General features: G+C 41.1%; 1 protein-coding gene across 1 annotated transcript; it reads right to left on the reverse strand.

The window, feature by feature from the left end:
* Nucleotides 1-1,412: 1,412 nt before the first annotated feature.
* Nucleotides 1,413-5,344, reverse strand: LOC140945137 (uncharacterized). The gene is made up of 3 exons (XM_073394200.1): nucleotides 5,275-5,344; nucleotides 3,264-3,356; nucleotides 1,413-2,443 (listed from the first exon to the last, which is right to left on the reverse strand). Exons 1-3 carry the CDS (start codon nucleotides 5,342-5,344, stop codon nucleotides 1,413-1,415), a joined length of 1,194 nt encoding a protein of 397 aa, XP_073250301.1.
* Nucleotides 5,345-22,040: the final 16,696 nt, after the last annotated feature.

A 22,040-nucleotide genomic window follows, 5' to 3' on the forward strand; every position in this document is an offset into this window, starting at 1 on the left:
TTAGCGTTTTCATCCCTCAGGGATTTTCTTTTTTTTTTTTCCTTCTTGCGGGTAGATTATACTGTGGAGAGTTTTAAACTCTAACTATGTTAATCTTAATTTTGGTTGCTTGTCTCACATTAAGAGGCCATGAAGCTGGTCTGTTACATGCATAATGATTAACTGCTACCTGCAGTCTGTAGTTCTGACAGGATTCGTTTTCTTTAGCCAATTTTTTTGAGCGTTAAGGTTGTTATTTCGGCTAAATGACTCAATATTAATCAAATTTCTAGTTTTTCAAGGTTTCTTTCTTTTTTTCCGAAATGCGTTTATCTGAATAAATACTTGTAGTCCCTGTGGTTCTTTTGTCCGTCAGCTAGTGTGATGATTCCCTGCTATGTTTTGTAACGCCGGATCCAGCCATTGTCTTCTCGCAAAAAAGTGATCTACCGATGCGAATTCGAAGGAAGGAATTGAGCCTAAACTTCTACATTAACTGCTGAGAATTATCCTGTTAGTCAGTCATAATTCTTTTGGCGCAGATACAATTCATTTTGTTTTTCTTGAGATAAGTGGGTCTTTGGAATGGAGCGCGATGTCACAAATTCCTCCGTTAGCAAATTACTTTTGAGTTAATTAGCTTCACGGTCGAGCAACTCAGTGTTGTCTTCTGTTCAACTTTTCAAGTGCCAGTTTTATCAGGCAACTCTCATAGTGATACAAGTCAGTTGTAAAGGAAGACTGCAATTTCTCAAATTTCGGAACTGAAGCATTCCTCGTTAGTTGCTACTTAGGTCATCGCTTTTGCACGCGGTGCTTAACTGGCGAAATCCACTCCACGGTGATGACAAAAATCAAATGATCCTGGCACTTTTCCGGCGCTGATCATCGAAAAGTTCCAAATCGTCCTCAGAACGCTTAATCGTCGACTCTTTTCAAGGTGCATGCTTAAATGTGGGATGTATGACGACAAAAAAAAAACCCTCGCAAAGATAATCTTTCCGTGATCCTCAGTTCGCTGCCTTTGTCCCATCGCTTCATGCTCAGTCTCAGTCGGGTAATTCATTAACTTTTATTTCATGATACCCAGATCCCAGCGGCTGTAAGATTGTAAAAATGGACGTAAAGGAAAAAAGGAAAACGGTCGAAGGACGGGCTCCTGAGATCGACTTCATCCAATTTTATTTTTTCACGGTGACACACGAGACTCACAGAAATATGACACTTTTCGCGGGAAACTAGCCGTTCTATTTATAAATCTACTCGGGAAAGGGTTGACTCAAGAAATTAATGGAGATGGAGGCTCCATTTGATGGGCTCCTGGTTGGCGTTATAGTCAAATGATTTTAAAATGTTCCGCAAAGTTAACGAAACTTTGTTCTTCTTTGAAGAAGACATGACAATTATTAATGGCGATATCTTACGACTTATCCTCAATATGTATGGTAGTTAGGGAAACTAGAGGGAGTTTCTGGACCATTATTAAGCTGACATTCACCAATGGCCATCCCTACGATACCGCAGCCCTGTTTTCTGTTTCCCCACCGGCCTTTAAACCCCAGGAACTTAAACTCTCCGCTGTATTGACCACTAGGATCGTACTGCACGGGTTTCAATCTTTCCCATGTATACCAGCTTAACCCACTACTGGTGTAGTCTACTAGAGTTTCTCCGTTTGGAAGGACTTTGTACTCATGTCTCCCAGCTGACGGCCACATCCCGTGCGAGCCCTCGGACGAGTAGACTACTGCATGAATACCACCATACATGGCTATCGTTTGATCTCGCTTCTTGAACTGACCATCTTGCCAAAGAAATTCTCCACCGAACTTATTTGTAACGTCGATGCCATGGATCGACAAGTGAATGGAAAAGATCCGATAGTCGTTATTGACTTTTCGAAATCGAACCGTAATTCTCTCCCAATCCCCAACATGGTGTCCAAAGGTTGAATATTCCCCAATGCAACCTAGGTTCTCTCCACAAGGACAGCGGCCCCAAATTTTCCCCAAAAGAAAACACCCTTTTTGAACATATCCAAAGCAGACCCTCTTTCCTCGGTTGTACGGGAAGAACGTCCAGTAGGCGACTTCCAAGAAGTTCTTATGCTCTCGATAGATGACGTTTAATGGCACGTTCCTTGGGTGTTGGCCACGAAGAAAAACAGGCTCAGTACATGAAGGACAGCTGAGGCTTTCCTTGGTGGTGAGATAACTGTTTGTGTTGTACCTTTCGAGGTTGGAACTTGTCAGCGAAGAGGGTTCAGGCTTTTGACCACACCCTTCCAACTTGGTATTGGACAAGAAGTGCTCTATTCCTGATGGACGCCACACCTCATTCCGATCAAGTTTTATCAGTGGAGCCCAGTTGTGTATCAGCCTAGCTATCTTGTGTGGCACGCCGGGATAGGTGCAAATGATCCTAGGTAGTGTCTGTGGGATAGCGGTATTCTCCTTGAGGAGCACTATACAAATAAAAACAAGCAACTTGTGTTTAAGTAAGTACCGTTCGAGACCTGGAATTAGGCATTAAGCCAGTCAATGACAATGAAGTTCGGCGAAACCCTGGAGGGGAACTCGCTATAACCTCACTCTCCGTCCGAAAGGGCCGGTACCTTTTGAGGATGTCACCTGTTCCAGCTAGGCTATCAGATAGTAGGGATGACGCGAAAGCGAAAGGCTCGCGAAAACATAAGCGCGACTTTGGAGCGTGGAACAGGCTATATATGAAAGGGTAGGGAAATTTTTCATTGCGGTATGTAAAAGGACCTCATATAAAGAGCTAACAGCCAGTCATCTTCCTGGTTCAGTGATTTATTGATAAAAAAGGTGTATTTACAGCAGTTAAAAGAGATGCTGCGTTTTAAGCCAGGTATGCAAAAGAGGTACCATTTGGGTCAATAGCAGGTATACGACAGGAGTACATTTTCTTTTAAGATGAGTAAGAGCCCCCTCCTCCCTCCCCCACCCCCAATCCCCCTGGTTCGGAGTTCGGTTCCAGATTGTGCAATATCGTCACTCTTCAAACATTATTATCAGCGGATCACATGCCTTTGTTCTCTTTCCGGTTTAAATTGGACCATTAATCAAATAATCATTCTCAGTAATATCCCGTGCAGTTCTCCTTTTGAAATCAATGTAAAAATTTGTCACCAGGAGTTAAGCTGCATTCAACCCATAATCGATCAGGACAATCGCCATAGGGTCGTAAAATTGAGCAAGTATGGATTAATTTTGGTCTGAATTAATTGATATTTCTGCCAGTAGTACTTGAAACTATGATACCTTTAAAGCTGACTTCTTTAAAATCCGAGCAGCAGTTGCAGTGTGGGAAGTTGTTCTTTGTGCATCCACAATATTTGCTGTGGTCGACGTTATCTAAAAAAAGGACCCATAAAAAAAGAAGAAAAAAAACAGTCACATTCGCTCCAGAATGGTAGCTGTGAGAGTGACACGACCCCAGGGAGGAGTGGGGCCCCGTGAGGGGTTAATCCGGGGTTTAAGTCACGGCCCTAAAAATGGGACCATTTTGACATATTGGCAAGAGGAAAGTCTGATATCCATTGTAAAAGTTAAAGAGACACTGCTAATTAAGGACTTGAAACATACCCTTAATGAAAATATTAGCAGCGAAAATCTTTATAATAATAATAATAATATACAGTATTTATAGAGCGCTAATTCCCAATGGTCCAAAAGCACTTTACATAATAAAAATAACAACAAAATCCTAAACCTAAAAAACTACAAAACTACATTGTCATCCTATAAAAACATCATCATTTTATACGACAACATCATAACCAATTTTAAAAAGCCAAGTCTTGAGCTTAGATTTAAAAGAAGAAAGGGAATTACAAGATCTAAGTTCGAATGGAAGTGCATTCCAAACAGAAGGTGCAGCAATAGTAAAAGAATGGCCACCATAAGTTTTAAGATTAAATTTAGATGTAGAAAGTAAAAATTGAAAGATGAAAAATTTAGATGTAGAAAGTAAAAATTATAAGTTTTAAGTTTGCATGTCTCTATAAGTATGGGCATAGGATTTGTGGGTGTGGGGGGGTTCAATTTTGGTCCAGGGATTTTTTGGGGGTTTGATATTTGCCAACTTATAAATACTCCTGTTCTTTAGCCATCGTAGCTTGATAAGAAATAACAGCACGCAAACTGCGATGATAAACATAAGGAAAAAACGCATGACGAGAAAAATATAACTTTTGACTTGACGTTTAATTTCACTGACGTTTTGAATGCTTCCACATACATCTTCAGAAGTATAACCGTTAATGAAAGTAACAACAAAATTCTAATGTAAGATAAGTTAGTAATTAATAGGAAAGAAACAATAAAAGTGACAGATAAGCGAAAAATTTGCATGTAAATAAGACAACCGCAAAGCAGTCTGGGTTTTACTTACTCAAGTGGCATACTTGAGAGGTGCCATGCAATACCAATTTTCAGATTGTTTTGAACCACTCCTCCACACCCCTCAAAAACGTACTTAAAAATCTCACGGCACCGCCCCCCCCCTCCCCCAAAAAAGGAACTTTCCAAATTTTCTTAGCCCAAAAAATCCCACAATAAATTTGAAATCCCCCCATAAACCCTTCGATCATGATCCTTAATAACTTATTAGCCATATATGGTTAGGAATTTTTTGTTGTTTGTAATTTTAGTTATTTGGAAATAGTTGATTTTATATACTATTTATTGTATAAGACTCCAAATAAATAAAACATGTATGTATGTATCACATGTATGTGTGTGTGAGTATGTGTGTATGTATGTATGTGTGTATGATCCTTGTTACTTTCCGGAGTACCCTCACTCCGCCCACCCCCCCCCCTCCCCCTCCCTTCCCTGGAATCACAACAGAAAAAGATCCCTCTTGTTTTTGCTCACTTTCGCCGTATTTTGTTTGTTAGTTAGTTTGCGTGGTCAAGTATTCATTGTTCTACGACTTTGATCTTATGATGACAGTAACACTGAGAATATATAAGAAGATACAACTGTCATGCATTTTCGGTTATTACTTCATCGCAGTTGGTCGAGAGAGGCCCGCGCTTAGAAGGAAACAGTCATCCATGCGAGGCACGCACTCTAAAATTGTCCTTTGAATATTCATTACGCCTTATTTGATATGAATTCCTTTTAAACAACCTCTGTCTTCAAAGTAACTTGATTTCAATTCGTTCTCGGACAGAAAGAGTTTTCATTTCATAGCGCGTGATGCCATTGACAGGCGGCTTGTAGCTTCCTGTGGTGTAAAAACCTGGGCAACTATCTCAACTCTTACCTGCATTTGGCCTGTTTTGTCCTGAACTTGCAACTTTAGCGAACAACACAACGAAGAAGAGGAACGTCATACTTAGCGGGTTATTTAGATTGCAGGCAGGTTTTAGTAAAGATGATTCATATGAATTCAACACAGGGGATCAAACAACCAATTGAGATTAACTTTTCCTCAGTTACTAGGCAACCAGTGATAGTTTAAAAAACGCAGAAAATGAAAGATAACCAGTTCACCTTTAATTGAACGACGACCTTTTATTATTGGCAAAGGGGAAAGGTAGATGGTGGGTCAAGAACCTTAGGACCCTATGTTTTCATTGCCTCTAATGTCGAGGGCCGTAGTCAGTGGCAAAGATCTTGATTTCCTGAAACGTGACTTTAAAAGATGATGATTGACTAGGAATGAACCTAATCGCCATCAATCTTCGCCTTGAGGGTATAATTTCACCACACATGTATACAGTATTAAAGAAAAAGATTAAACGATACTATATTGTTCTGCTGGTCACGTTTTTATAAAAATGGCACAAGTTGATCAGGTCCAGCTAAAAGGCCCGTTCCTCGAAAGTCCCGGTCTTTTCGGATCCAGAAAGCTATTTTATGTTTGCCGTGTTTGATAACAAAGTTTCAATAATTCTGAAAATGATAAAATGAAACTATCAGTTTTATACTTAACAAAGCAAACTTGACTGGGTTGTGAGCTAGAGTTCAACAAGTTTTAATTTTAAGATTTTTCTTCGGGCCCGAAAGGTTTCCGGGCCTTTCGACACGTTCAACACTTTCGTTGTTGGAAAGGGTACCCTTTTTAGCCTCGCTTAAGATGCGCGATTTTATGCAAGTTTCTTCTAAACTAAAACGGGATATATATATTTTTTCTTCTCTTAGCCTATTATGCACATCGTCCTTGTTGCTCTTAGAAGGGCAGTTTAAAATAGAGGTAGTAACTGCCTAATTCAGAATGTTTTTTTTTGTGATTGTTCGGATTTGTTAGTGTAATAATCGTCATTAAAAACGATAGCTGTCGCACTTTGTAATATTGTACAAAAACAAACAAACAAAAAAGAAATGGAAATAACCATGCATTTTTGCAGTTGATCAACGGGCACGTGGACCACTTAACACGATATAGCCTGCGTAGCAAGTTGCGCGCGCCCAAATTCTCCCTTGCCCGCCTTCCCCTTATAAAGCCTGCCATACAGGCTATTCTATTTTAGCGGAAGTTTTTGTTGAATCTGTTGTCAACCTTTTATTACAATTATGTAGCGGTTGATATATATATTTTTATTTTTGTCATGAAAGATATTGCCATTGTTTATGTAGTTAATGTGTATCAACATCTGGGAAGAGATTCCTACTAACATAAAAAGACTTAGCTACCAGTTCAAAAAACAATACAAACGAATTCTGCTTAACTCTCAAAGTAACTACGTATAATCGTCCATAGTTGCCTTGGCACCTAGCGAGTTAAGTGTTTCCCTTCATAATACAGCGGTGGCTAGCTCGAAAGCTAAGCTCCTCTGGCCATCGTACACTCTATCAAAGAAATTTCTTTCTTTCTTTCTCTTGTTTTCTCTTATTTATTTCATTCCTACGTTACTCCGGTACAATGTGAATACGCAGGCGTCCCAAGCTCCCGGGGGGGGGGGGAGGGGGTACTCCATTATAAAAGTGACGGGGGTGCTCGTAGTACCTTTTAGGGATTTAAAGTTGTGGATTGGTACCGCTCACTTAGAGTGCTAAGACCTAAAATGACTGCTGCCAGAATTGTCTCGGTACCTTTTAGGGGCCTGCGGTAAGGTTATAGCCCACTGCTATTGATCTGAAAAACGTATTTGTGCCAGTTATATAATTAGTTGTTATTGTTAGGGTGGAAATGAATATGGGACACGCTTCTCTTCTAAAACAAGATTCTGGTACCTTTTGGGGGTGTTCTCGAAATTTTCCAACAAGCAGCCCCCGCCCCCCCCCCCCCCCCCGGGTCCAAGCTCACGTTACGAGTGTGTTATGTAAATTAATGTTCTCACAAGAGAGACCTTGTGGCGTTACAAGCAACTGTACTTTGTATGAACAACCTCTGTCACTCTCGTCAAACAATAACAGCCAAAAAAACCTACTAAATCGATGAATTCATACCAAAAAACACAGGAATACATTAAAGGTAAGTCTCCTTTATTTATTTTATAGAAAAATAAGTAAGAATAATGAAATTTAGCGTTCGCAGACCTCAGTATTTTATTTCTCATCTCAACGGTTGCTTGTAACGCGGACACCGACTGTCTTCTGAGAAAGTTAATTTACATATAGCCTGTTCTAGGCTCTCAGCCTCCCGTTTTATTTTCGCGCTTTCTCAATTCAGCGGGCCCGACTATCTCGGAGCCTGGAACAAGCTAATTTACATACACACACTCGTAACGTGAGCTTTGGCATGGATGCCTGTGGTAAATATTATAAATAAGAATAAACTAAACTGAAGCGAACATTTGATGTTTTTGCCAGTGGGTTTCTGCATAGTCTTTTAAAAATATCTTCACCCTGTGCACTTCTAAAATTTTAATTTGAACCTTAAATATGTAATAATGTTGAGTGTTATTTTGCTTAGCTTAACCGATCAAGGAACGCATGGAACTCGTAGGGATATGGTTCGTCCAAACACGGTAGACACATAGGACGCCTAAAAGGGCATCCTTGGAACTACTTCTGCATTTTTTATTCGTTTGAGCTCAAACTTTGCTGGATGGTAGAACTTTGTATTCCAAAAAAATCGTATGTTGCAGTTTGATTTTCGATTTTAACAGTTTTTGGCGGGAAAATGACGTCACAAGATTGACAGTAAAGTTTAAAATTCAAGTTATGACAAAACAAATAAAACAATTTAAAAAGAGCGTGACGTGATATAAATAAATGTGAAAAATTTTTGGAAAAACTCAGTTGCTTTAGAAAATGAGCATCTTGAAATGTACTTTAATATGTTTCTAAAAATACAACCTCGTCCCCAGAGCGCTTTTCCCTGGCTTTGGGAAGATTAATACATGCATTGCAAGTGGTTCAAGAGCATGTAGCTGCATGTAATGCCCTCAGTTTTTTTCAGTAGCATCCTTTGGAGTGACGCTTTCGTTTACAACTCATATTTTTTTCCGAATAGCCGTTTTGCGGAGATTATTCGACATTAGATTCTCATACGAAGACTGTAATTTCTCACGCGCGGCTTCATTTTAAAAAGGTGACAAGGTCTGTAGTCAGCTGTAGTCCATATTCTAGAGTAACATTTGCCACGGTTTATAAGCAGGGTATAGAGCAGATTTGTGCTCGTTGCAGCAATAATCTCTTGTTTTTCAAGACAAGCGCTCAAAAACAAGTATTATAGTAAACATCATTTCACGCACTTACCATAATTCTACACAGTGAGCCTCATCAACAACACAAGCAACAACATTCTCTTGGAAAATTTTGCTTCCCATTAATTCTCGTCCTTCCTTACTTAACAGAGCCTCTGGATTGGCAAATACAATGGACGTGTTGCCATTCACTACGTCTGGAGGAAGCTTTGGGGATTCCTTGGCCATGTGTTCACTCGATTCTTGCTCCTTTTCAAATAAGTTCTCGGCCGGTTCGTTCATGTTTACCGCAAGCTGTAAGACATCAGCAGTTATCCCCCGAGCTTTTAAAACTTTCAGCTGGTCCTCGATGATGGAATTCAAAGGAAATACCACAATAACTATATTCTTGGTTTTCTTCACAGGAATGAAGTGGGGCAGAAGGTGAAATAGCATCGACTTGCCAAATCCAGTTGGTAAGACTCCAATGACATCCTGGCCTTGCAGTATAGATTCGAAACATACCACAATAACTATATTCTTGGTTTTCTTCACAGGAATGAAGTGGGGCAGAAGGTGAAATAGCATCGACTTGCCAAATCCAGTTGGTAAGACTCCAATGACATCCTGGCCTTGCAGTATAGATTCGAAACATACCACAATAACTATATTCTTGGTTTTCTTCACAGGAATGAAGTGGGGCAGAAGGTGAAATAGCATCGACTTGCCAAATTCAGTTGGTAAGACTCCAATGACATCCTGGCCTTGCAGTATAGATTCGAAACACTTGACTTGCAGAGGTTTAAAATTAAGCGATGGGAAGTTACCGTTACTCAGGGAAAAACCGACCCGGCGAAGCACTGATAAAAACTTTGGTCTACCGGCCATGTTTATCGTATGCGATCGTATGCTAATTTCAATGCTAATTTATTACACCCACAAATGCTGGGTGTTTGGTGGTCATGTGACCGGCCGATGCCAGGGCCTTTTCCCGCCCCGCCCCCAAAGCCAGGGAAAAGCGCCCTGGGGACGAGGTTGCTAAAAATAGTAACAAAATGGCTGAAAATTCAAAAATCAAAGCTTAATAATTCTTTAACCAATTGAGCTTTTCAAAAAAATGTTTCACATTTTATTCTATCGCTTCCTGCTCTTTTTAAATTATTTATTTATTTTGTCACATCTTGAAATTTTAAATTATTGTATGTTCTCCCCCGGATTCTCCTTGAAATTCAGCAGTATAAGAGGGAGGTGGCTCGTAGCCTTCTATCGTTTGAGGGTAGTACGACGTATTTATATCTGTTTGATGCTGTTCATATTCAGGCGGAGCATAATCGTCTGGTTGGTATGGCGGTAGTAATGGAAAAAGTTGGGAATCCAGTGCCTGCTCGGTTGTTATATCTTCTGATTGTAGTAAGAGAGTTCCTCGAAGAATTCGTCTTTTCAGTCGACAACATAGTTTTACACAGGTAGCAATGAGGAAAATCAAGACTTCAAGTGAAACAAAAACAGTCAGTGTCGTTATGAGTGGAGTGAAGCAAACGCTATGGTTACTGCATTGGCCATTGCAACAATACCCATAATCTTTTTTAGTACAATCCTTGTCTGACTCACACGATTTCTTTGACGGATCGTAGTTCACTTGTCGGTCTTTTCCAATGCAGATACGACTGCATTTTCCTTCACAGCAGTTTTCAAAGAAACCACAATCAGCATCATCCTGACAGCTTTGATCGAGACAATCGGTTCCGTTCACGATCACACACTTAAAGTTGTTGCTGCAGCAAGTCTCGCCATGTGCACATTTTGGAGACTCATCGTTACAACTGAATCCGACACAACTTGATCCATTTACACAAGTATTGGCACAACAAGACTCAACACCTGTAAAACACGAGCCGTGGTATCGACAATAGCATCCTAAACTACTTACTTTTGAATATTCGTCGATGCATACACCTCCACAACAATTTTCGATCCCTCTTCTATGGTAATTATAGGAAGTGTATAGAAAGCAATCTGTATCCCTCTTACAGTGGCGACCTAAGCAGTTTGTCCCGTTGACGCAAGTAGAACTACAGCAACTTTCATCAGCAGAACATTGTTTATCATCTAGGCATGAACACCCTATATGACCGACATGATCATTCCTGCTGACACATACAAAACCACAACAAAGCTCGTCTACAGAACAGTGCCAGTCGCCAAGACATTGAAGTCCTAAGCAGTTGGGAGCATCCACGCATATGTCGCTACAACAATGTTGACCCTTAGAACATTGTTCGTCGTTGAAGCACGAGCATCCCAAATGAGTTTTGCTCCGGTGGATACATCGGTTAGTGCAACAAATTTCACCATCAGAACAATCCTCGTCGCGTACACAGAGACTTCCTAAACATCTTGAGACATTAACGCAGGAAAAACCACAACAAAGGAGACCTTCAGAACAATTTTCATCATTTTCACAGTGGCATCCTAACTTATTGGTCCTTCCTTTGACACAATTTTTGCCGCAACATATTTCATCAAAGTAACAATGCTCGTCGCGCAGACAGCTACGCGACCGCCAGCCATCGCAGCTCGAATCGTTTAATTCGCATCTCCAGTCGCAACAAATCTCATCGATAGCACATTGACCAGAGTGTTCACAATAGCATCCTAAACGACTTGTACCGTTCTTGACAACACATACATCTCTGCTACACATTTCGCCATCAGAACAATGATCGTCGTGCTCACAGTCACGTCCTAGGCAGTTTGACCCCCAAAGGCAGTCTTTATAACAACAGATTTGACTTTCGCGACAGTCTTCGCACAAACTTGTCTCATTCCTAGCATCTAAGGATGCAGAGATGATGTTCAGCGAAACAAGGAGGAATTCACAAAGAAGAAAGACGTTGTTGGAGGTTCTCAATTTCATTGTTAATTCTTCAGCTAATCAAGGATACGACTGAAATCAGTTCTCGCAATGGTTTCCAGTTTCCTCTCCTTTCTCATCCGTGAATGGTCAACATCATCATAGGCGTACGGGGGGGGGGGGGGGGGAGGGCGAGGGGGCTGCAGCCCCCCCCCCCAAATTTTGAGCAATACATTTTTTTGGGCAGGAAGAGAAAATTTGGGCAAAGCCACTTTTTAAAGACGTTTCCATGTTTACTTTATTATAATTTTGAAGAAATAATTTTTTTTATTTTAACCTGAAGTCTTCGTAATAATCCAGTTACATTCACACGAGACAGTGGTTGCCTAGCACGTGATGAGTTTCTGGTTATAAGGGAAGGGGATCATATGCTGTTTATTTTTTATATTGGGCACTGTGCTGCTCTGCACTAGCTGGAATGGGCTATTTCCAGTCGTGAATTGATTCGAATAAACTTCCGCATAACTTTCTAGAATCACTTCCGCTCGTAGAACAGTGTATGGCAGATAGCCTCAGCAGTGGGTCTGAAAGTGAAAAGTGCAGGGGCTGACTAATTCTCAGTTTATTTTACGAGAAGAATCTTAATTTTAAAAAAAAAATCTATCGAGCGGTTTAAAAATTATTCATTAATTTGTTAAAGTAGACCGAAATGTTTGAAAAACCGCTAACAAGGGCGCCATGATACATACTAATCAAATCCTTCCTTGTAGCAATTGGCCAGAGCTATCTCCATGACCTTTCACACCTTTTTTAAAAAGATTGAAACTACTATCAGGTGAAATTGCGTATCAAAAGCGGTTCGTTTTCTTCAGATAAAGGCCAAACATCAAGATTTTCCTTTTTTACCGTATTTCTAACAATAAAAACTTCATTCCAAAATATCTCAATAACGTACTTACAGAATCCGTTTTAACTTCACGAACATCGAGGCGACTATTGGACGAAAAACCTCCCGTGAACTATTTTGTTAGAACAGTTCCCAGTGAGAAAAACTGCTGCAAGTATAATAGGTAAGGGCGTCATTTTGTTGCTATGACAACTCCCATGTCATTGCAACCCTGATCATAACAAATTTTCATCTTTATCTGAAACAACTGTAGTGGCAATTTTTCCAAATGTTTATGGCGACGTAGTTTATGCTCAAACTTGGCAGGTATTGACCCTGAAAAACTGTATCGAGCCACTTTCATATGCCAGTACGGCCTCTGTTCCTGCATCGTATGACCCTCGTTTCTTTTCGACTGTTTTGACAACTTGCGAGAATTTTTTTGGGCAAATGGTTTACCGCCCCCCTGGCAAAAAATTGCCCGTACGCCTATGTAACATGATCATGAGTCAGCAGGGCAAAAAAATCCCAAACTCAAAATTCTTCAAAATCGCTCGAAAACCGCTTTTAAGGCAAAAGGACGACAATATACCACAGGTGAGGTAATATCATTGAATTACATACAAACTTAGTGATATATCCTGTATATCGCTATGGGTGAAGCAAACGGTAAATCCAGTACATTTACTATAAATTAACAATCGGTTACACACACAGATTGATTGGGTGCCCTGTGATGAAACTATGCCCGAATATTGCACTGTGAGCTGCTGTGTGGAAACAAACAATTCAGATCATCAGCCTTCCACTAGCCTGTTCCAAGCGTACAGATCGTGGGGACAGCTCAAAGAGATGTAAGCAGAAAAGAAACGAGGGGCTGGGGTAGCGGTGAGAGCGGGAAGTCCCTCCACTCTCCCTCTCCTTCTTATCATCCTAATTTTTTTGTCGCCCTCTTCCTTCACGCCGCACTCCACTATCCGAACGCGTGGAACAGGCTACCCTCCCACTTATCTAACTTAAGGATCGCACTCAAGCACTATCATAATAAACAAATGCAAAAACTCTTAAGTCATGTTAATCAGGATTAAGGATCATAAGGCTGGGAAACTGAGTGAGTTAAATCCTATTTAGGATCGTTATACAATCAACGTGAATTATCACTGGTGTTCAGCGTTACCGTGTCAAAGATTCAGGACAAACAGAAACGACTCGAGGCCGACAAAGAGTTTTTATTTTTCTCTTCTGACGTAAATGAACTCAAGTTTTAGCAGAAAGCCAATCACGCTTGAAGCATGCATTCATACCAATATTTCTGGGGTCATTTCAGATTTTACATGTATTATGGTTCTTTAATTTATGTCACGGTCGTGATACCCTGAGTACCAGAGATTTTTTCTCGCGTGTGACGGAGAGCTTCGTCGACCGCAGGCCGACACGTCTTCGGGGTTCGGCCGAAGACACCAGCGGCGAAGGTTTTCGCGCGGGTCACTTTTTAAGACTTGACCGAAACCGGAAACCGCGCATGAAAAGTCTCTGGCACCCAAGGTACGGTCGTGAAGACGTTCCATGAACTTGAATACCCCCACTTACTTTATCCAGGATTTGGCAAATACGGGGAAGAAGAGGAGTGAATTTTTAAGGCGGACGGAAAAAGTAATATAATAAGAAAATAATATAAAAGTCTCAGTCTGGATCGATGGCTCCGCTTTCCTTGCCATGCTTTTACAAACAAACGTGCATGAACAAATGTTATCATTCATGCAAAATATTTCCCCGTTTCTGATTGGGTAAAACCACACGCACAATTCACCATAACCAGCCGCTGAGCTGTCGTATTGAACCGATGGCGTCAAAATGACGTCATCGGTTCAGTAATTTGTCATATTGAACCGTTGACCGACGAAACCTGGGGACGAGGTTGAGTTGATTTGGTTGTTTGAACAAAATGGCGAAACTGTCGGGCGAACATTGTACTCATTTCACAGCGAAATATTGTCTAAAAACATAGCAAGAACAGTGAGAAGTCAACTCGACGGACAACATCTTCTATTTGGAGTATATCTGCAGACCTGAGCAGACCTTTATTTGCTAAATTTCCCGAAAAAGATGCACTATCGATGTGAACTTAACATCGACCGAGGTAAGCATTTTTAACTTGTTTTTAAAGTTGGAATTATTTTTAATGAATAATAAAGCAATTATTGAATTCGGCCATCGCAGGATATGAAGGCTATCGCAGGATATGAAGAATTCTGCAGATCTCGGAGGGTGTTATCCACCGAGGCCGAAGGCGGAGGTGGATAACACCCTTCTTCCTCGATCTGCAGAATTCTTCATATCCTGCGATAGCCGAATGATTGGCTGATTGGCTGACGTCAATAATGCCACAATCTAAGCATCTTTCAAATATGGTCAGTACCAGCTGAACTGATGTAAACCGCACAGGGCTGCCTTAAAACGGCAGAAAAGCAAAATACAATTATGCTTCTTTTTTATGCAGTATCGTTCATTTGTAAATAATTACCCTATCGATAAATTACAAATTTGCATAAAACGGAGTGTTGTTAACATTACGGAACATTACGTTCGAGCGAAATCAAAGCCCTACCTTTCTTTGTTACTGCATTGTACTCTGTAAAGTTGTCGAGATGCAGATGCGCTTGGACATGATGGAAATCATAGCCTTCAAAAAATGCAACGTCTTTCTCTTCAGTGTTAGAACGTCTCTTCGTCTCGCCGACCATTTTCTCTGCATCCTTAGTTCCTGCGACTGAAACACATTTGTGGGAACAAATCATCCTAATCTGGTGTTCCTGTGGCACTAAGGCAGAAATTTTCAAGCTATCACTGGCGACTGCAAATTAACCGCTCCTATTAATTTTATCAGGGGCATCTCGGCCTGGAAACTGGACTCCTTTCGACTCGAATTCGTTTCCGTAATTTTTCCGTAAGTGACGACCCCCTAGGGAGAAATGTTGCGGGGGTGTATGCAGCGACACACAATTAAATGCAACTTCTTTAGCCGGGATGCGTATGTAATCCAAGTCACCGTAGGCCGTGTTTATCACCCAATGAAACTTATGCTTATACTTGCGTTCCTGGATCAAGTTGTGTTGGATTCAGTTGTAACAAAGGATCTTCACAATGTAAATGTGAGTATTGTCATTAGAAGTGTTGTAACCAAATAAATGTTATTAAAAATAACAATAAAAAAAATTAAAAAAAAAAGGATCTTCACAATGTGCCGTTGGCGAGACTTAGTGCAGCAACAAGCTAGTCTATGAAAGGAAGCAATTGCCTCGGGCCAAACTGTCAGGACGAAGATGATTGTATTTTCTTTGAAAGCCGTTCTGCGAAGGAAAAATGCAATAAGGATGTCTGCTTTGAAAAAGGCCCAAAAGTGAACAATGATCTGTCAAAGGAATCGTGAGTGACAGACGCTGATTGTACTAAAAAGAACATGTTTTGTATTTTTGTGGCCACGCAGTAATGATAATCACTGTGTCACTGCTAGCATAAGAATGGCTACCATTTTTACGTTATGTGCACTTTCCGTGTTGTTGATTGTTATGATCGCTTTCTGCCTAGGTTATCGACGGAAAATACTAATTCTTCGAGAAACTCTTACAACAAGCTAAAGATATAACAGCCGAGCAGGCACAGGATACCCAACTATTTCCACCTCTACCGCCTTACCAAGCAGAAGATTATACCCCATCTGAATATGAACAGCATAAAACGGATATAAACACGTCCTACTATCCTCAAACGATAGAAGAATCAACTCCCCTGTATTGTGCTGAACTTCAAGGAGAACCCGGAAGAGTACGAACGAAGTGCACTTCCAACCACCGTAATAGTTTAATTGTTCGTTCGGGCTTTTTTTGTGTGGGGGGTGGGGGGGGGGGGGGGGTGGGGACGGGGGTAACTTCTTGACTTCCTTTTTAAGATGCGTTTAGTACTGTAATTATATCTTTAATTTGTTTGATATGTCCATATAAATATTCGTGTCCTGTATTAAACACCTGCGAGCTCGCGGCATAAAAAGTGTATTATTGAGTGGTATAGTTCTGAGAACGAAAACAGGGAAAAGTAGAAGCTACTAAAAAGCCTTAAAATCAATTTTTAGTAAGTTCTAAATTTACCTTATCGTGATAAGTGCCTCTTTTTTATTATGATACCTAGCGGGAGCCTCTGCGGATGATAAAGGGGTAAACGTGGGGAGCTTTCCATTCAACAAAAATTCTGTTTTGAATTTCAGAAATTCCAGGTGTTCAATCATAGTTAATTGAGTGGAATGGTTATGAAACCCGTCAGACTCCTTTGTTATATGTTTTTGTGGACCTGAAAGTGCACAACGTTCAAAAGAATTCCTATCATTTTGATTGTATTGACCAATAAAAACGTTGCATTAATTTATTCCGTAACGATTTGCCAACAGAAGACAAAGGATTGTGCACTTTCAGGGTGCTTCCAACATAAACTGCAGCACTGTTGTTTTTATCATTGATGTTTGCCGCTTTTCATAACCAGTCTCCTCTAATAACTATATGGTTCAATTAAACGGTACATTCCGGTTGCTCAGACCCGACCCAAGCGACCACACGTTTGGTTATCGTTCTTGTAAGCAGGATACGAAAAGCGGTACTGGAGACAACATTTTTGTCGAATGGAAAGAGGAGGGGGGCGTAAGGGGGGTCCGAAAACCGCAAAACCGCACAGAAATACGCCAAAAAACCGCAAACCGCATCGGATTTTTTCCCGAATACCGAAACCGCGCGTACATGTAGGCCACAATATGAAAACTGACGTTAGCAAGACTTGTGATATATTCTTATAACATTGTGCGTAGTATTAAACACACCATCATAACGCTAACGATATATTGTACTACACTATACTATTATGCTCTATTTACTACTAACCAAATGCCAAGTATGCTGGTCATGTACTTGAAGGAGTATTGATATCTCCCTTGAGTTTGAAAAACTCTGTCACTGATCCTGTACGTCTTACATTGGGTGACTGATTACTTTGGACGACCCTGTGCTAGTTGTGGAACGCGGAATAAATGTTTCTTCTGGAATAGTGACCTTCTTGTCTCGTAAAGAGTTCACGTTCAGTGGAGAAGACGATTGTTAAAACGTACAGCTCTTCTAAAATTCTCCCCTTTCTTTCCTTCTTCATAGAAGATTGCACGCAATAAATTATTACGTCCTCTTCGCTTTCAGTTGCGACCTCGACGACCTCAGTTGCCATTGTCGCGCATTGAATCAAAGCAGCGAGAACACGAGGCTGTATAGACTACGAGTAGTCCCTCATTTTTCCTCAGGGATAGTACAGCGAGCAAAACGCGAGCGCGCGTGAGAATCATCCCACGCGTGTCACCTTTTCTCGCGTGGGGTGATTTTCACGGGCGCTCGCGTTTCGCTCGCTCTAATATGCCTGAGGAAAAATGGGGGACTACTCGTACTCTAGAGGCTGTACGGCTGTACGAGCTAACATCCGGCATGGGATTTCACGAAGTCGACGCATCATTGGCCAAAACGGTTAATCACATTAAGTACTAACTGGAAAAGGCCGTAATTGCAAACCACAGAGTTAAATTGTAAGCTGATATAATGAACCCTGATGCGTTGTAACACAAAACACTTGGATCGCGCTTGCAAAACAACCGGATGCCGACCGTTGTAAAGAGTGTTATCACCGCAGACACTTTTTTTTTTTCACCGAAAACCGCGACCTAAAGGTTGTAATAACCGCAAACCGCTTAGTGTTTTGAAACCGCGATACCGCGAGTTAAAATAAAAATTACCGCAAAACCGCACCAAAAATAACGCAAAACCGCGTCACCGTAAACCCTTACGCCCCCCTCAAAGAGACATTTCGGTCCGACCGACCGAGATAACCCGACCGGTCAAAGTGAACCACCTTCAAAGCTGCTCCCAAATATTCAGGTCGGATCAAACCTAAATGGTCCGTTCTATTTGATGTACCAATCGAAATTTCCGGCATTTTGGGTTGAATGGGAAGCGTGCTTACCCTAGGGGCTATTCAGACAAGTCTCAGAATTCCGAATAATCTTGATGTTCACCGTTTAACCAGAACACATCTCGTTTTGCAAGACGTATGTCCAATCTATTTATTTCGATTTCCCTGGGTATTAGAATTGACCTCAGCTTGCTTATGACTTCCTAAGCAGAAGTTGCCCCCTTGCTGGGGCAAATGCTTAGACATCCGGTTAGGTTACCTTTGAACTTATTATTCTTGAAATCTGCCCGCTGTTTGAAGGATCAATTGCAGAAATTTGTTTGTCCTGTGATCTGCACAACTTGTCATTTTTACTTGTTGTCGGATAAGCTGACAGAAAAAACTTAAAATGCTGTTCATATTTATCATTGTCTTGCTTATTGCTGAACTTGCAAGCTCCTCACAAAACGTTGAAAAAGGTAAGAGAAACTTTAACCATGCGTAACAACTTTAAGTGCTTCGAGCTCAGTCCTTTTTTAACAAATACATTGGGCTTTCTTAGCAAACAATATCAGAGCACTAAACTGAAACCATACTTGCATACGTAGCAGAATAAAGAGCCAGTTAAACATAGAATAAGCAACGACGGCGGCCACGGCAACATGAACGACAAACAAGCACTAGATTTAGATAAGCATTCAATAACTTTGCACGTGCAGCACACTGTTTTTTTGGTACCTTTCATACCATTGCGACGTGGTTACAACGTGAAACTACCCAATTTTATGTTATATGGAGGGCAACTTATATCGATACAGCCCTTTAGAATGAATTCCTGAAAAACTTCGCAACATTTGACAAATTGAATTTAATCAATTGAATAAGAGTGATGTCGTTTGACAATCACTAGCTTTGTAAATGACATTCCTTTAATCTAAGGGAGCTCCCCGGGGTTTCTACCTTTGCCGGGGGGGGGGGAACTCCGTATATGAAAGGACGGGGATGCTCGTCGTCTCGCTTAGGGGTGTAAATTTCGGATTTTGGTCTCACTTAGGGTGTTCTGGACAAAACGCCATCGTATTTAGCCGTGAAGGTCTCGTTTAGGGTTGCAGGCGAAAAAATATAAAAATATATATATATTGTCTGTGTTTTAACATGGTCTCTTTTAGGGGTCAAAAAAAGCTTGGGCTACGCCCAGATCAGTCTCCTTTAGGGGTTTGATTCAAAATTTCCGACGAGCATCCCCACCCCTTTCATATGCATGCAGAGTCCCCCTCCCGGGCTACCTTTCCCCCACTCCGAGCGTATAAGCCAGCTTTTCGACTAGTTGTAGGCCTAGCTCCGGCTGTTCAATGAGGGGACACAAATGGCTTTTACTGGAAATACAATCCCACGCAGAGATGTTTTCTTCGCGGGCAGCTCATCCGACTTAATCCCATTTAATATGTCGCGTTCCTCAAAAATGCGCAAATATTCGTGTATTAGATTTCAGCATACATTTTGTTTATTTTCATTTCGCGCCAGAATAAATTAGTTTACGCGCGCAAAGGGCTTCTAAAAAAATCACAAGGTTTGTCCCACTTCGAGTCCACCTTCAGTTTGGAGATACGCCGGCTTGGTAGCTGGAATACATCGACGAGGCGAAGATCTGGCCTTTTTTCCTCCTCGTCGTTTATTCTCCACGACATTAGTTTATATTATATTTGTAGCGAGAAGGCAGTGCATTTTACTTCATGCGGCTTGACGTGCGGCTTGCTACTTATGGAAGAGAAGTGCCGGATTTCATCCCTTTGTTCGCCAGCTAGGTAAGAGAACCGACAACTGTAAGGTAAGAATTGAGGTTTTAAAGTTGTTTCTTGGCGAAAAATAGTGCATAGAACTCGTGAAACCCGTGAATATTACCTCTGCTATACCAGTAATGTCATGCAATGACTCCTCGCTTTTTCGATGGGTATTAAACATGGATACAAACAATAGTTTCTTTCGCAAAGTTTAGTATAATTTAGTTATCGAGACCATTTGCGGGCGATTTTTCGCTATATGCTTCACTACTTGGATTATTCCGGCTACGTGCGAGGAGTTAGATGACAATGTTTGTGTGCTATAATTATGCTGATAATTCCTTGCACCTTTGTATTGAAACTTACTGAAAGCCAAGCGTGTTTAACCCTAGCAAAAAACTCTTCTATTATGGAGAAATTTTTCACATTTTTCGGGCCACAACATGATGTAAACTTTTTAAAGAAAACAAAGCTTGTTTTTTGGCGAAACGGACCGTAGTTTTTTTTCTTTGAAGAGAGCGCGAGCCAAACGCGAGCTTTAAGCCCCGTGAGTACAGTGTAACCCAGTGATTCTTGAGGTGGCGTACACATGAGTGCAGTGTAACCAAGTGATTCTTTAGGTAGAGCTAACAAACATAGGCTACACTTAAGGTGGCACACCCATGAGTGCAGTGTAACCCAGCTAGTGATTCTTTACTCCTCTTTATTCTTTTTTCCTCCTTGCACGCTATACAAGAAGGCCGTGTGAAAATATTACATATCTCTAAACTAAGGGTTTTTTTAATTTTAAAAACATAAGGGGATGTCAATTGCCGCACCTCCACAGCCAAGCTGTTCCACAACACATTTCCGCTATGAGAAGGGCTTCTTTTGCAATAAACATTCGGTGCCGGGTTTTGGAACAGCGAGCTTATATTTATTCAGGCGCACTCAACGACTGTTTTCTCAGAAATATGTGTTCGGATAAGGAAAAATTGCCTAGAATTTTCCATAGCTTGAGCAAGGCTAAACATTTCTAGATGATCGTTCCATTCATGTACACTTTTCGAAGCTTATCTAATAGACCTTTGTCACGCGGCAGCCATTTTGTCTCAGGAGATTTAAAAAGCTTTGTTTAAGCACGGCTAGCCTCGTTCTCTCTACGACCAAGACCCAGGTTCTCTTGTGAACATGAGACTGTACATTCAGTGCTGTATACTCATGTGCTCATGGTAAGTGACAGATCCGGGTAACCAAAGTAAAAAAAAAAATTATTGTACCATCCGAAAAAGTAAGGGGGCTAACTCGCAACTCGTACAAAGGTAAATACGCGCGGACCGTGAAGTTCCTGGCCTGTTCCAGGCTCCGAGATAGTTGGGTCCGCTGAATTGAGAAAGCGCGAAGACGAAAATAAATCGGGTGGGGAGAGCAACTTTTCGCGTGCCTTTTACTTTCACGTCTTCCCCACTATCTGAGAATCTGGAACAGGCTATGAAGTTCCTGAAGTTATCTGTGCACAAAAAAACAATAACTTGCATGTCTCGTCATAATTCAAGGTGGCTGCTCGACTTGTCCCATAGATGAGCGCGCACTTAGTTTGGGTCCCAGGCTATCACTCTTTTCCGAAGAGAGCTATTACATAACGCGTTAGGATACGCAAAAGGGACTGCTAGATATCTGATTGGTTGTTGATTTACGCAGAGGGATTTTTTTGTACCCTACGGATTTTCGTGCATTCAAATCATCGAAACGATATCTGCTGACTGTCCGGCTGTTGTTCGGTGGACTTTAAAGAGAAGGTAAGATTCTTTTTGCTTGTGGATTTTGATTTGTGATGTGGAGGCGATCAGCATTGATTGTCCTGGTTGAAGGTTTGCAGGGTCTCTTTCAAAATACAGTTTGCGTTTTCAATGCGGTCTAGTGTGGACGAGAGTTTTAAGTACAGTGTTGATGTTTAAACCGTTCCAAATAATACGGACCCGATAC

Source organism: Porites lutea, chromosome 8 (assembly GCF_958299795.1).
Source record: "Porites lutea chromosome 8, jaPorLute2.1, whole genome shotgun sequence".
Lineage (NCBI taxonomy): Eukaryota > Metazoa > Cnidaria > Anthozoa > Scleractinia > Poritidae > Porites > Porites lutea.

What these genes read in the sequence shown, in the direction of transcription:
- LOC140945137 (XM_073394200.1), bottom strand. Translation starts at nt 5,344, where the DNA reads ATGACGTTCCTCTTCTTCGTTGTGTTGTTCGCTAAAGTTGCAAGTTCA. An exon ending in ACAAAACAGGCCAAATGCAG is followed by an intron (nt 3,357 to 5,274) that starts GTAAGAGTTGAG and finishes TCCTTTTTTTAG; the next exon opens with ATAACGTCGACCACAGCAAA. An exon ending in TAAAGAAGTCAGCTTTAAAG is followed by an intron (nt 2,444 to 3,263) that starts GTATCATAGTTT and finishes TTATTTGTATAG; the next exon opens with TGCTCCTCAAGGAGAATACC.